The sequence below is a fragment of the Vespa crabro genome, chromosome 11 (assembly GCF_910589235.1).
Source record: "Vespa crabro chromosome 11, iyVesCrab1.2, whole genome shotgun sequence".
Classification (NCBI taxonomy): Eukaryota; Metazoa; Arthropoda; class Insecta; order Hymenoptera; family Vespidae; genus Vespa; species Vespa crabro.
In genome coordinates, this window is record NC_060965.1 from 2,119,401 (window position 1) to 2,132,298 (window position 12,898).

The window sequence follows — 12,898 nt, forward strand, 5'->3', positions numbered from 1 at the left end:
AGCGCATTAAAAATTTGGGGTGAATTTATATATCGTTTAAAATTTTCATATGGCGCATATAATATTTGATATTACTTTTTGTGAGATGAAATGCATTAGAAAAATATAAATTCAAATTTTTCTAGCAGATTTTACAATATTCTCATTGTAATATACGAAGCATTTAGATTAAACAGTCGTTAATAATATTTGTGCTCTCCTTTTTGTCATTTAAATATGGATTATCTCGGTGATTATTTTATTTTTCATGTGTGCGTTATTAGCTTGGAAATATAATAATACATTGGATTAGAAGTAAAGAAAAATGTGTGAGTGATTTTAATGATTCTAAAGAAAAAAGAAAATAAATAAAATAAAATAATAGGAATAATAATTTGTATTGTGTTATTAACACTCATCGTCACAAGTATTCTTTACGTCTAATCTTTTCTATTTTCGATTTCATTCGAATAAAAAAATTGTCAAATCGCAAATAGATCAGCTTTTAAAACAATAATTTTTAAGTTCCTTAATTTTTTTAATTGCAATAATAATGCAGAGCAATTGAATAATTACAACAAAATTTTTGGTTGATCCATTGTCAGTTTACTCTTCGTTAAAATTTCTTTTCTTTTCCTTTCCTTTTTTTTTGCATAATACTTTGAGAAAACATATCATTATCAAATTTATGTTAAATTCAATAAAATAATACAAGTCAAGTAACTGTGTATATATACATATCTATCTATATATATATGTATATATATACATATATACACAGTGTCACTTTCAAAACAAATAATTTCGCATATATATATCGAGTCATAGTAATACTTTTCCTTCTTCGATTAAATAAGTATGACGTTAAAAGAATATACGTTGGACGTACATACATATACTATACATACATTACATACATACATACATACATACATACATACATAGATACACACATAGATACATACACACACACATACATACACACATACATACTTATATATGAATAACGTTCAATAAGCAACGCGTTTATTAATTATGAATAGAAATAAACTTGTATGTTACTTATTAATCATTACGACGACCACAGTGTAAAAATGAAGAGGGAAGACAATCCACAAAGATATATATATATATATATATATATATATATATATATATATATATATGTATATGTATATATGTATATATATCAGTACATTGGTGCACAGATGATACATACTCGACTTCTCATCTATATCCTCATGATAAAATTACACCTTCAAATATCATAAATATTGTATCTTCCTAATTCGTATAAATCTATAATAAATATCTATCACAAAGATTGACCTAGTATAGGTGACTTTCAAAGAGTTTATGATTCTTTCTTACAACGAAGTCATCATACAATGTGTGTGTGTGAGTGTGTGTGTGTGTGTGTGTGTGTGTGAGTGTATGTGTGTGTGTGTGTAACACCATAATCTCATGCAAGTAATAGCAGAATATGAATTTGTTTAAAACTTAAATATTTACAATACGTGTCTCTTTTCATAACTGCTAATTTACTTGCATACTTATAACCACACTGATAACGACCAGTTTACTTTGATAATTATACGTATAATAATGTATTACACGTACGTGTACGAGTCAGTACTATTCTTTCATAAAGTCATCATCATCATCATCATCATCATCATCATCATCATCATCAACATCATTATCATCATTATCATCATCATTATCATCATCATCATCATTATCATCATCATCATCATATTATTATTATTATTATATTATTATTATTACACTGATATTCTATATATAAGATGACACATACCAATAGCATTATACAGTAGTTGCAAGTATTAAAAATACTTTTTCTGTTGCATATTGACAGGTTTCATTTTCAATTGCCTTTCACAGATTTTCTTCGATATCATTTTTCATGATTATTATTTGTATGTCCTAAACCTCAATATCATCAAACGATGATGGATGTTGTATGTATGTATGGTATCTGTGTAAAAGGCTTTTTATAATTATTAAAGGCTTTTGCTATAAATTGTTCGTAAACAAAGAAAGTTAATTCTTGCTTATACAGCACAGCCCTTTTCTGAATGAACATATCGTTCATGATTCGTATAACGTATAAGTGGATCAACAACGTTAACTGCTACAGTTTCTTCTTCGTTGTTGACCGAACAAGTTACCATTTCTTCTGAAATATTGTAAAATAATAATTGTTTAATTGATCGTAAAATTTTAACTATTGTTTTAATTGTAATTAAAAATCAATGTAAATTTCACTAACCGGGTAAACAAAATTGTAATTGATCGTTACTGGGATTAGTACTATCACCGGTACCACTATCTTTACTGTGTTGCGAACTAGTATCCAAATACATGTGAGTTTGATTTTCTGGCGCCGTTGATATTACCGTTGTAGGTAATTGTTGTGTATTAGAATGGCGCGTGTTATTTAAACGTCTTCTCGTTTGATAAATAATTACCACCCAAACTACCGACGTACCAACGGCACAGCATACCACTGTGATTATTATTAATCCCAATATATTATCTTCGTTTACGATAGACGTTGGAGCTAATAAAGAAAGAAAAGAAATTAACGAATTAGTAGTATTATTCATTGACTTGTTCAATGAGTCAAATTGGTCTTATTCTAATTATTTTTCTTTTTCTTTTTTCCTCTCGGAAACTTACCAGGATTTACTGTAAGATGAGACGCACCAACAACACTGCCCAATGAATTACTCATTTCACATTCGTAACTTCCTGCGTCGTTACTCATAGTATTAACTATTATTAATAATTGATTTTCTGCCGTAAAGAAATGACGTTCCGTTACTTGCAATGGACTACCATTTTTACGCCACATTAATTTTGGACGTGGTGAACCACTTGCCATGCATTCCAATACGATCGAACCACCTATCATTATTTCTTTATTTTCCATTGGTTTTACAAATGATGGTACCTCTATAAATAAAATCATTAAATAAAAATTAGAAATGAAATTCGTGGTCTTTATTCCAATTGACAATGGATTAATAATGGAACAACTAACTCACCCAATATAGTAAGAGTCGCATTCGCTACGATAAGTCCGGCTAGGTTTTGAGCAGTGCAAGAATAAACACCACTATCAGCCATTTTTACATCTACAATAAAAAGTACATCATCCGTAGGCATCATATGCATCCTTCTTTCTCTTGCCGCTGGAAAATCATTTCCTCCATCTTTTTGCCAAGCTATCTGAGGAGTCGGTTGTCCTTCGGCTGAACATTCAAGACGTGCCGTACTTCCAGCAGTTACTCGTATATCACGAGGTATTTTTGAAAATGATGGATATACTGTAAATGTGATATATCATTGGGGGAACATTGTTGTTTACTAATCTTTGTCAATTTGATAATTAAAGATCGATGTGCTTTAACGTACTTAGGACACTTAGTTTGGCCTTAGCAGAATATGTAGTTCCGTAGGAATTAGTGACCATACATTGATACTTTCCAGCATTAGCATGAGTCACGTTAATAAGTTGCAAAACAGAGGATGCATTTGTTACACCACCTTCCAACGTGCTAATGTCTGTTTGTAAATTAGGATTATCTAATTCCACGTTATCCCGTTTCCAAGTAAACTTTAATGGTGCGTCAGCCGTACTTGTTGCACGGCATATAAGAGTCACGTTATCACCTTTCACACGTTTTTGATCTGTAGGCTCTTCTATTATTCTTGGCTTTGGATATTCATCTGTAGATAAATATTATTGTAAGAGAAATAAAAAAATAAAAAAAGGATAGTAATTTTTAACTACATTATTATTATACTATCACTAACCACATGTGAAATTTGTATGATGTAATTGAGCTAATGGTTTATCTTGTAACCAATGTGGATAACCACAATGAGCTTCTGTATCTTCGAATCTATGTGATCCTATCCATGTGCTAAACCATTGTAATCCACAATCACAGACCAATGATCCTGTAAAATCGATTAAAAAAATCATGTTTTCAGTTTTTATTATAGAAATATACAGTCCAAATTAATTCGAGACTTTTCTCACTTGAATTTAATTTCAATTTCTTTAAATCTGGCATCGTATTAAATGCATTTTCTTGAATACTAGTTATATTGTTCCCACTCAAGTCGAGTTCGGTAACACGACTTAAACCGATAAAAGCATTTCTATTAACAGATTTGATTTTATTATGTGCCAGTCCTAATTTCCATAAATTACTGAGCGGACCAAAAGCTCCATTAATATCTTCTACCATGTAGGATATTTTGTTGGAATTAAGATCTCTGTAATTTAATTTGTCTTTGATCAAATAGTAACAAATTAGAAATATTTAATAAAAAAAAAAAAAAAACATTATTAGACATTTTTAGGACAATTAGATAAACATACAAAACTTGTAGTTTTGGGGTAGAGTTAAAAGCTCCATCCGATATATACGTAATTTGATTGTGATCCATTTTTAATCTTTCTAGTTTATCTAAATGATCAAACGTATCTCGTTCTATAGAAATTAACATATTATATGATAAGTCCCTGAAATAAAGCATAGGATTCATTAATTTCCTTTTAATAAATGCCATTATAATTTATAGAAATAATAAAAATAGACATATATATATATATATGTATCTCTTTACTAACAATTCAGTGATTTCTCCACAATTATCCCAAGCTTGCGATTCAATCGTTTTTATATGATTATGGGATAAAGTCAATTTTTTCAAATGTTCTAATCCAAACAAACCACCTTTCTTCACAGTTGTTAACATATTGAAATCAAGTTGAAGAAGAATGAGATTTTTAAGAGGCCAAAATGCTCCATCATTTAAGGTACTTATTTTGTTTCTTTTCAAACGTAATTCTTCCAAATTTGTTAAACCAGTTAGACTTAATACTTGCATTTGTTGCAGCTCATTTCTATTCAATTCTCTGTTACATAAATTTTACGTTTATTTATACAACATTGACAGATATATTATAATGATATAAAGAAATTTGCAATAGGTATGAACTTACAATATCCTCAATTTTCCAAGATTACTGAAAAGTGCCGTAGAGAGACTTTGCACTGACGATATATCCATTAATTGTGCAAGATGATTTTTATTTAAACGAAGTTCTTCCAATGAAGTCAAATTATCTAAGCTACCATTTTCAATGACATATATTCGATTCATATTTAAATTTCTGAAAAAGAAAAGAAAAGAAAAAAAAAAAAAAAATAATAATTTATATCTTTATTTGCAAAACATTGATATAACTTTATATTATATAAAATTTGATAATAATTGATAAGGCACGTACAAATGCACGATTCTATTAGGTGCAAGAAATGAGCCACGTCGTAGAACAATTATTTTATTTAAACTCAAGTCCAAAGTTTGAAGCTCCGATAAGACAGCTAAAGCAGTTCCATTAATTGTAGAAATTTCATTGTGCGATCTGTAATGAAATATTAAATATTGAGTTTTTACAAAAGCATAAGACAAAAAGAAAAGTATTAATTAAATCAATTGGCACATTGCATAGAAAATTATAATACGTACAAACTGAGATGTGTTAAATTTTTAACGAAAGAAAGATCAGGTATTTGCGTCAATTGATTTTTATTCACTTTGAGCCCTTTCAGTTGTGCCGCATCCGATAAACCAATAGTAAAGTTATCTCCTAATTTATTAGCGCTCATATCCCTGTAAAATTATGTTATTGATTAGTTATCATATATAAAATCACCCATTACATATAAAAAAAAGTACACACACGCGCAAGCACACATACACACACGCACACACACACACACACACATAGTAGTAGTATAATAATATCGGTATTCTATTAATTTATAAATAAAACTTACAGTTCTTTGAGTTCTGTTAAATGTAGTAACGAATCAAACTTCAAGTTGCTTATATTATTATCTTTTAGACTTCTGAAAAGAAAGAAAACCGATACGTTTTAAAGTACATTGCTATTAAATAAAAATAACTTGAAGAACTAGTACTAGTACGTTTCTATCTATGTCATGTCTTTCTTTTCTAAGAAGAATGATATCCTTAAATGATCCTTACTATTAGAAGTTAAAACTGGTTAACCTTCAAGCATAAGACTTTATATGGTAACAGTAAAATCCAAGTAGCAACTTAGCAAAGAATACAAATGATACAAATGTATTTGCCTTAACCCAATAATATACAATTAACTATTTAGTTTATAATGTTACATAATTACTCTTTTTAAATCTCTAATTATAAAGTTCGATATAACAAATTTCGATAGCGAAGTTAGAATTTGAATAATTAATAATAAGTATACGGTAAACGTATTGTTATATAAACGAACTGTCAAAAAAAAAAAAAAATAAATAAATAAATAAATAAAAAAAAAAAAGATAAAGAACTCTTCTCCTTTCTTCGAATACACTTGTGTAACGAAACAATCACAAATCTTAATGTAGTAGCGATAAATACCGTGATAATGTTATCGATATCAGAAGAAACTCGATATATATATATATAACGCACACACGATAATTGTAGTTAGAAATTAACGAAAAATTAAAAAAAAAAAAAAAAAAAAAAAAAAAAAGAAAGAAAGAAAGATAGAAAAAGAAAAGAAAAAAAAGACAAGAAAGAAAGAAAGCCAGCAAAAATAAAATAAAATCAACATAAGAACGAACGATTGTTTACTCACAAATTTTCGGTCCATGGTGGTAAACCGCTAGGTGCTTCGATCAATTGTAAATTATTACATATCACAACGTTCCCTATGCAACCACATTCGACAGGACACTTATTACTTTTCTCCGAATTTGATATAATTGGCCGATCGGCCATCATCAAATTCAACGGTAAAAGAATCCATAGGACGAATAATTTCACGATGATCGAATCGTTTCCTTTCGATCGTAGCCGACATTGAATGAGAAAAATCTTTTCAATCTCCGACATTATACTTTTATCGTATCAATTTTCAACACTTTTTTCCTTTTTCTTTTTTCTCTTTTTTTCTTTTTTTTTTTTTTTTTTTTTTTTAAATTTTTTTTATTATTTCTCAATCGAATATTGACGGATATAAGCGATTAACGCCATAACGATAAATAAACTCAACGCCACTCCTTTTCAAGGGAATTACCATAATAACGAAAAAGTCAAATATCCACATTCAATCGATTCAAAACAAACTTCGTCGACACTTGGATTCATACATCATGATGACGCCTACAACGACGACGACGACGACGACGACGAAGACAACGACGAAGACGACGATGATGATGATGATGATCAGAGAGAGATAGACGAGTACGATCCAACGTTGCCAGATAATTTAGATGAAAAATTATCGAGTTCGTTAGGAGGAGGCGGAGACGCCGAGAGAGAATGTGTTTCTTTTTTTATCCTTTTTTTTTTTTTCTCTCTTTTATTCCACGCACATTTCAGACCCGACGGGATTTGATTTGTCGCATCGAACCACTGTTAGTTCGGATTATCGGCGCTTAGATGGTGTCTTCGTAGCGACGAAACTTGGACAAAATGGCGCGGCCAATAACGGATGAGTTTGTAAGTATCGATTAATCGATGCTTGGTATTAATTGGCGCGAGAATTCATTTCATTTTGAACGAAGAACACGAATTAAAAAATTTGTTCAAGTATCGTTAAATTGGACAATATATTTGAGTTTCCCTTTGATGGAAACTTATTCGTCAAGTTTTCTTTTATTTTTTATTTTTCATTTTTTTCCCTTTTTTTTTTCTTTTTTTTTCCTTTTTTTTTTCTTTTTTTTTTTTTATAAAATATGAATATAATGTACGATTTTCTTGTTACCAAAAGCAATATTCGGCATCGATAATGGTTAATGATAATAAAAAAAATTTGAATCTTTCATAATCAATATCATTTAAAGAAAGATATTAATTCTTATTTCGTAATTTTTCAAAATTAAGATTATAACAGTTATTATGATCTCTGGATATTAATTATATTAAGGTACAAAAAATTTGATATGGTTTTTCAATATCTGATAATATCCACGTCGCATTCTGTATATGTATTACATCGTTATATATATAACGTTAATAACAAAAGTTTCCCCGCTCAAAAACAAAATCTATCATTTTGTTGTTAATTCACCGTATATTATTATACGGTTATAACAACAGCTTTGTGAAGACAAGAACCTTGATAACCTTCTCGTAAACCTGGCCATAATACAGATTTTATTCTCGTTCCATTTGGATTTGAGGAACTGTGATGCCTCAAATGAACTTCCTTTCGAAATTCTATATCCTGTGCCACGTCCAATACCAGAGGTGTATTACGAGCCAAACAAACCCATGCCAAACCAGCGCACATGGAAGCGTATCTTTTTATTTCCGTGCATTCTTTTAAACACGGTAAATCGTACAACGTTCTTTCCAGCTGATTAATCACTTGCTCGGCTACTTCCTCTACACCACTTTGAGCACCACTGGTAGCTAATTGTCTTATTATACATTCCTCGATATTTGCAACCGATGGTACACCGGTGGTTGTACCATTTAAGATATTTAATGCTTCTAGACGTCTGTACGTTTGAACCATTCCAGCTAAACGCCATGATAACTATAAAATTAATGATTAATAATAATCATAATTGTAACGTCAAAGAATGTCTATCGTTTTCTGTGTAGATATGTTTTATAAATTAAAATGTTAATTTTAAATAATGCTAATATTAATACGAGTTAAGATTAATAACTTACCACGACTACGGAATAAAGTATTTTAGCTTTTAATTCGGGTGCATCGTTAAGAGGACGCAAGGTATCAAGTGCATCAAGAGTATGCAAATGTGCCTGTGCATACAACATGCTATATCGTTTGGATAAACGTTCGACCGGTAAATCGCCGGAAATCAACACTTGAGAACTTTCTTCCCTATTGAAAAGTTCATGTCTTTTATTTGCAATTACTACTACCGGTTCCGGTGTTCGACTTTCGTCGGTATGATATCCGGTACTACATGATTCTTCTTCGTAATCGTTCTCGAAATGTATAGGCGAAGAATATATCTGAAAAAAAAGGAGAAAAAAAAAAAACAATTATTTCAATAGATCTTATTTTACAATTTTTTTTTCTCCTCCGAATTTACGACCAACCTTTTCCATCGATGAACCCCCATCACATATAAGTTGTAAAGTTAAAGAACAACCCTTTGAAAATTGTAACAAATTAGCGGCCAATGTTGGATTTTTAGTCCCAGCTAAACCAATAGATTTTCTCAATGCTGTCCATTGTCTGAGAGCTTCCTTGTCGTGTTCAATTCGACGTTTCAATTCTACCAACAAACTTTCCAGATTGTACGGATTGCCAGCTTTCTCCAATGTATTCAATAGGCTTTGATTGTCTATTAATCTCTGTTGAACTTCGCTGTATTTTAGCGAAAGTTGACGCTGATGGGAAGCAGCCTGGACGCCTTGATCTACTGAAAGATAAAACGTTAATCATACATATACATATACATATACATATATATATATATATATATATATATATATATGTATTTGATGTTTACATTCGAAACCGGACGTACAACTCTCGCTTCTTAATTTATATCGACAAGATGCTTAATTTGATTTATTTATTCGATACCTTTATGAACTCCTGTATTTTTTCCAAAACTTTCTAATTTGTGAACTGCGAGTTTATACGCATCGATACGTGCCTCAAGTTGTTCTCTAAGAACAACAGGAAGTGGTACCAAATTCGAATTCGTTGTGTTAGTTGAACCTTCCAAACTCGAAGGTACTAAACCATGCTTCCCAAGTCCTTCGACTGCTCTTTCTATAGCTTTTTTCCTCGAGGCCAATATATTCTTTGTATTAGGTGACAATCTGTTTAAATACGTCAACAATTTACACCAAATCCTTGGACGTGCATGATCCTGATTGTTCGACAACAATTGTACAACCTTCCAAAGAACTTGTTCTATTCTTAAGATCTTCGTATCGGTAACATTTAATTCTACGAGTCTACAATAAAGAGCCTCGAGCAAAGTTAAACTGTGCGGTAAAGTTTCGATCAACAAATCCACTGGAATGTCTGGTAAAGCTGTTTTCAAAGTATACTGCGGTAACTTCATCAGAAAAGCTGCCGCTTCACGAAATTGTCTACCTTCATAAAGTCGAAGTAATCTAATAAGAAAAAAAAAAAAAAAAAAAAGAAAAAAGAAAAAAGATTTTCTTTATAAATTTTCACATGCTTAGGAATATTTAACTATTACGTCGATAAAAGAGATATCAATATTACCATTAATAAATGAATGCAATATTTACGTAAATATTTATTTTGAATTGTATTAGTTTATTACCTTCTCAAGGCCATACGTGGATTCGATCCTTCGTTCTCCAATATTCCTACATAATTTATTTGAAATTGAGAATTTGGACTCCATATTAACTTTTGAATCGGATTTCTTGGTCTTTCCGGTCTTATCCTTTCACAGGAATTTAATCCACCTGGTAGGCTCGTTCGTCTATTCATTTTTCACTCTTTTATATTTTATATCATTTACCTCATCGTTCATACACATAGAGTATCTTTATATAAAGCGAAAGTAACCAAGTAGTATATATAACGTATGTAATTAACATAAATCATTTTTGAAAATCGTATTCTTTCATTTAAATAATAATAATTTTTCTTTCTTTCCTTTCCTTTTTTAAATTAAACGATCGTCATTTTCTTTTTTCACGAACCAATCATCATAATACGTAAGATGACCTATAGCTGTAGGGCAAACGATCCACTTTTTAAGAACAGACCAATCAGCGGTCCAGAATTTTTCAAATGAAAATTCTCTCGTCGGGCTGTTTCCTCTCTCTCTCTCTCTCTCTTTTTCCTTTTGTCGACAGTTCGATCGTTTATAATAAATTAAAAAATTCGATATTTATGATATATCAGAGACGTACACAATTTTCTATTATCAAAAGAAAGACAAAAAATTAAATGGCGCTTTTTTGGTGGCAAATTTGAATCACATTACGATGTAAAATTTCGCGCGAAACAAAAGCACTATTTGAAATATCAATTTCTCGAATCGACGAACATCGAATATAACTCTTTAATAAATAAATAAATAAGTAAATAAATAAATAAATAAATAATTGATTTCTTGTTATAAAATTTTCACTTCCGTATAAAATTTCCATAAACGTACGCGCACGCACACGCACAAACATCGATTGCGATTAAACGCGATTCACCACAGTTTATTAAATATTTATTCGTACATTTAAAATAAATAATTCAAAGCAAACTTGCTTGAATAATAATAAACGTAGAAATATAAATATACATATATCGATGATTTAACCTTTTCAATTTATTCGTTTCGTATTTGCCAATCGCAATTTCTCGAATGATCGGGCCAGACGGACATACGGTTTACGAACGATGAATCGAGTAACAAAATTCTCATCTCTGTGTCTTCGAAAGTGCACGAAACCTCGTTTGGACCGGCGGATGTGAAATGATATCGTGTGGTGGGAAGAAGATCGTGAACGAACGAGTACAAGAAAAAAAATAAGTGAAAGAGAAAGATAGCAAGAAAGAACGGGGAAAAGAGAAAGAGCAAGAAAGAGTAGGAAAGAATGTGTGTGTGTGTTTGTGTATGAGAGAGAGAGAGAGAGAGAGAGAAAGAGAAAGAGAGGGAAAATGACGAGATGGAAAGGGATTGAAGTTTTCAAACATTCTGCATTTTTTCAATACGACAGATACTTGTCAGAACTTTTTATAAATTGATGAAAAAAATGATGTAACACTTTCCAAAAATTTTCAAATTTTACTTATATATATATATATATATATATATATATATATATATATGCATATATAAATATTATCTTTTGTTTAAAATCGATGTATTTAACCTAAAAATTTCGTTATCGGTTAGGATCAATTTTGAAAAAGAAATTATTTCGTAATACTTCTTTATATAATCTATATAAACTAATTTATATTTCATTCGTTCTTTTTTTTTTTTATATCTCACATATTAATTCGATGAATAATTTTCTTTAATATATTTCGTCGAAGTATAATTGGAAAATGAAAACAATGAATCTGATTGGCGGAGAGAAGCGAGGAGTTTAGCGGGAAAATGAAAATATCAAAATTCAAGATATTCGAAAGGGAATAAAATGATAGATAATCTCTTTTTTGTCAAACTGATTTGAATATCAAAAATGAATCTAAATAAAAGTGTATGTATGTGTATCTGTATATATATAGTATAGATTACATTTAGTGAATTTTAGATGTCATCGTGTGATCTCTGTTTCTGGATACTTCGAATCATTGCTGAGAGATGTGATGGTGACCTACTAACCTGCATACCGATATGAGACAAGTCGATGAGTAGTATAGTACCATATATTTATATATATATATATATATATGCATATGTATATGTATATATTATAAATGTATACGTACAACCAAAGAAATCCGGAAACTTTCTTTTGGTATACGTTAATAACTATGGGGAATATCTTTTCCTGTGTATTAACCTGTCAATTTCTCGAGTTAGTGGTCTCTATGATGTCTCCCTTCTTTGAGAGAGTTCTGAGAAATGGATAACCAGGTTTTAAACCTGTAAAAGTAGAGTTTTCCGCTATTTCTTTTTTCTTCTGTTTTTCTTTTTTCTTTTTTGTTTTTGTTTTTGTTCTTTTGCATTATTAAAACGAAGAATAATTAAAGAGGTACTTGAGTTACAAAAAAAAAAAAAAAAAAAAAACATTGTAATAATAATAATAATAACAATTAATGCGAGATACGGATCTGCCTACTTCCGTCCATGAGTCACGTGATACACCGTTCATTAACCCTTTCGCTTCACCGCTCTTGTAAAAT

The 12,898-nt window shown here is 30.2% G+C and overlaps 2 protein-coding genes across 5 annotated transcripts in view; both read right to left on the minus strand.

The window, feature by feature from the left end:
• The window catches only part of LOC124427946 (leucine-rich repeats and immunoglobulin-like domains protein 3), a 7,746-nt gene extending 305 nt beyond the window's left edge, over window positions 1-7,441 (minus strand). The window contains exons 1-14 of one of the 3 annotated variants that reach the window (XM_046971423.1): window positions 6,698-7,441; window positions 5,865-5,936; window positions 5,554-5,697; window positions 5,312-5,449; window positions 5,024-5,194; window positions 4,649-4,936; window positions 4,397-4,540; window positions 4,052-4,290; window positions 3,823-3,969; window positions 3,421-3,735; window positions 3,051-3,332; window positions 2,683-2,958; window positions 2,273-2,563; window positions 1-2,176 (exon numbers count right to left, since the gene is read on the minus strand). The exon at window positions 1-2,176 is cut by the window's left edge and continues 305 nt beyond it. In XM_046971423.1, the coding sequence (XP_046827379.1) occupies window positions 2,055-2,176; window positions 2,273-2,563; window positions 2,683-2,958; window positions 3,051-3,332; window positions 3,421-3,735; window positions 3,823-3,969; window positions 4,052-4,290; window positions 4,397-4,540; window positions 4,649-4,936; window positions 5,024-5,194; window positions 5,312-5,449; window positions 5,554-5,697; window positions 5,865-5,936; window positions 6,698-6,954 (2,886 nt within the window). In that variant the 5' untranslated portion in view covers window positions 6,955-7,441 and the 3' untranslated portion in view covers window positions 1-2,054. Of the gene's footprint in view, window positions 2,180-2,272; window positions 2,564-2,682; window positions 2,959-3,050; window positions 3,333-3,420; window positions 3,736-3,822; window positions 3,970-4,051; window positions 4,291-4,396; window positions 4,541-4,648; window positions 4,937-5,023; window positions 5,195-5,311; window positions 5,450-5,553; window positions 5,698-5,864; window positions 5,937-6,697 lie in introns of all 3 variants that reach the window. The other 2 variants (XM_046971422.1, XM_046971424.1) reach the window with 2 other exon arrangements.
• Window positions 6,968-11,878, minus strand: LOC124427947. Of its 2 annotated transcripts, none has more exons than XM_046971426.1 (5): window positions 10,356-11,878; window positions 9,638-10,179; window positions 9,145-9,467; window positions 8,749-9,057; window positions 6,968-8,608 (listed from the first exon to the last, which is right to left on the minus strand). In XM_046971426.1, the coding sequence occupies exons 1-5, from the start codon at window positions 10,526-10,528 to the stop codon at window positions 8,147-8,149; spliced, it is 1,809 nt and encodes a 602-aa protein (XP_046827382.1). In that variant the 5' UTR covers window positions 10,529-11,878; the 3' UTR covers window positions 6,968-8,146. The 2 variants fall into 2 exon arrangements, with proteins under 2 accessions (XP_046827382.1, XP_046827381.1); XM_046971425.1 differs by having other exon boundaries at window positions 9,145-9,470.
• Between the last annotated feature and the right edge of the window lie 1,020 nt (window positions 11,879-12,898).

Excerpts from the sequence above, each read along its gene's own strand:
- LOC124427947 (XM_046971425.1), bottom strand. The coding sequence starts at position 10,528 with ATGAATAGACGAACGAGCCTACCAGGTGGATTAAATTCCTGTGAAAGG. Across the intron at positions 9,471-9,637 it reads AAATACAGGAGTTCATAAAG|TAGATCAAGGCGTCCAGGCT; the intron begins GTATCGAATAAA and ends TTTATCTTTCAG. Across the intron at positions 9,058-9,144 it reads GGGGTTCATCGATGGAAAAG|ATATATTCTTCGCCTATACA; the intron begins GTTGGTCGTAAA and ends CTTTTTTTTCAG.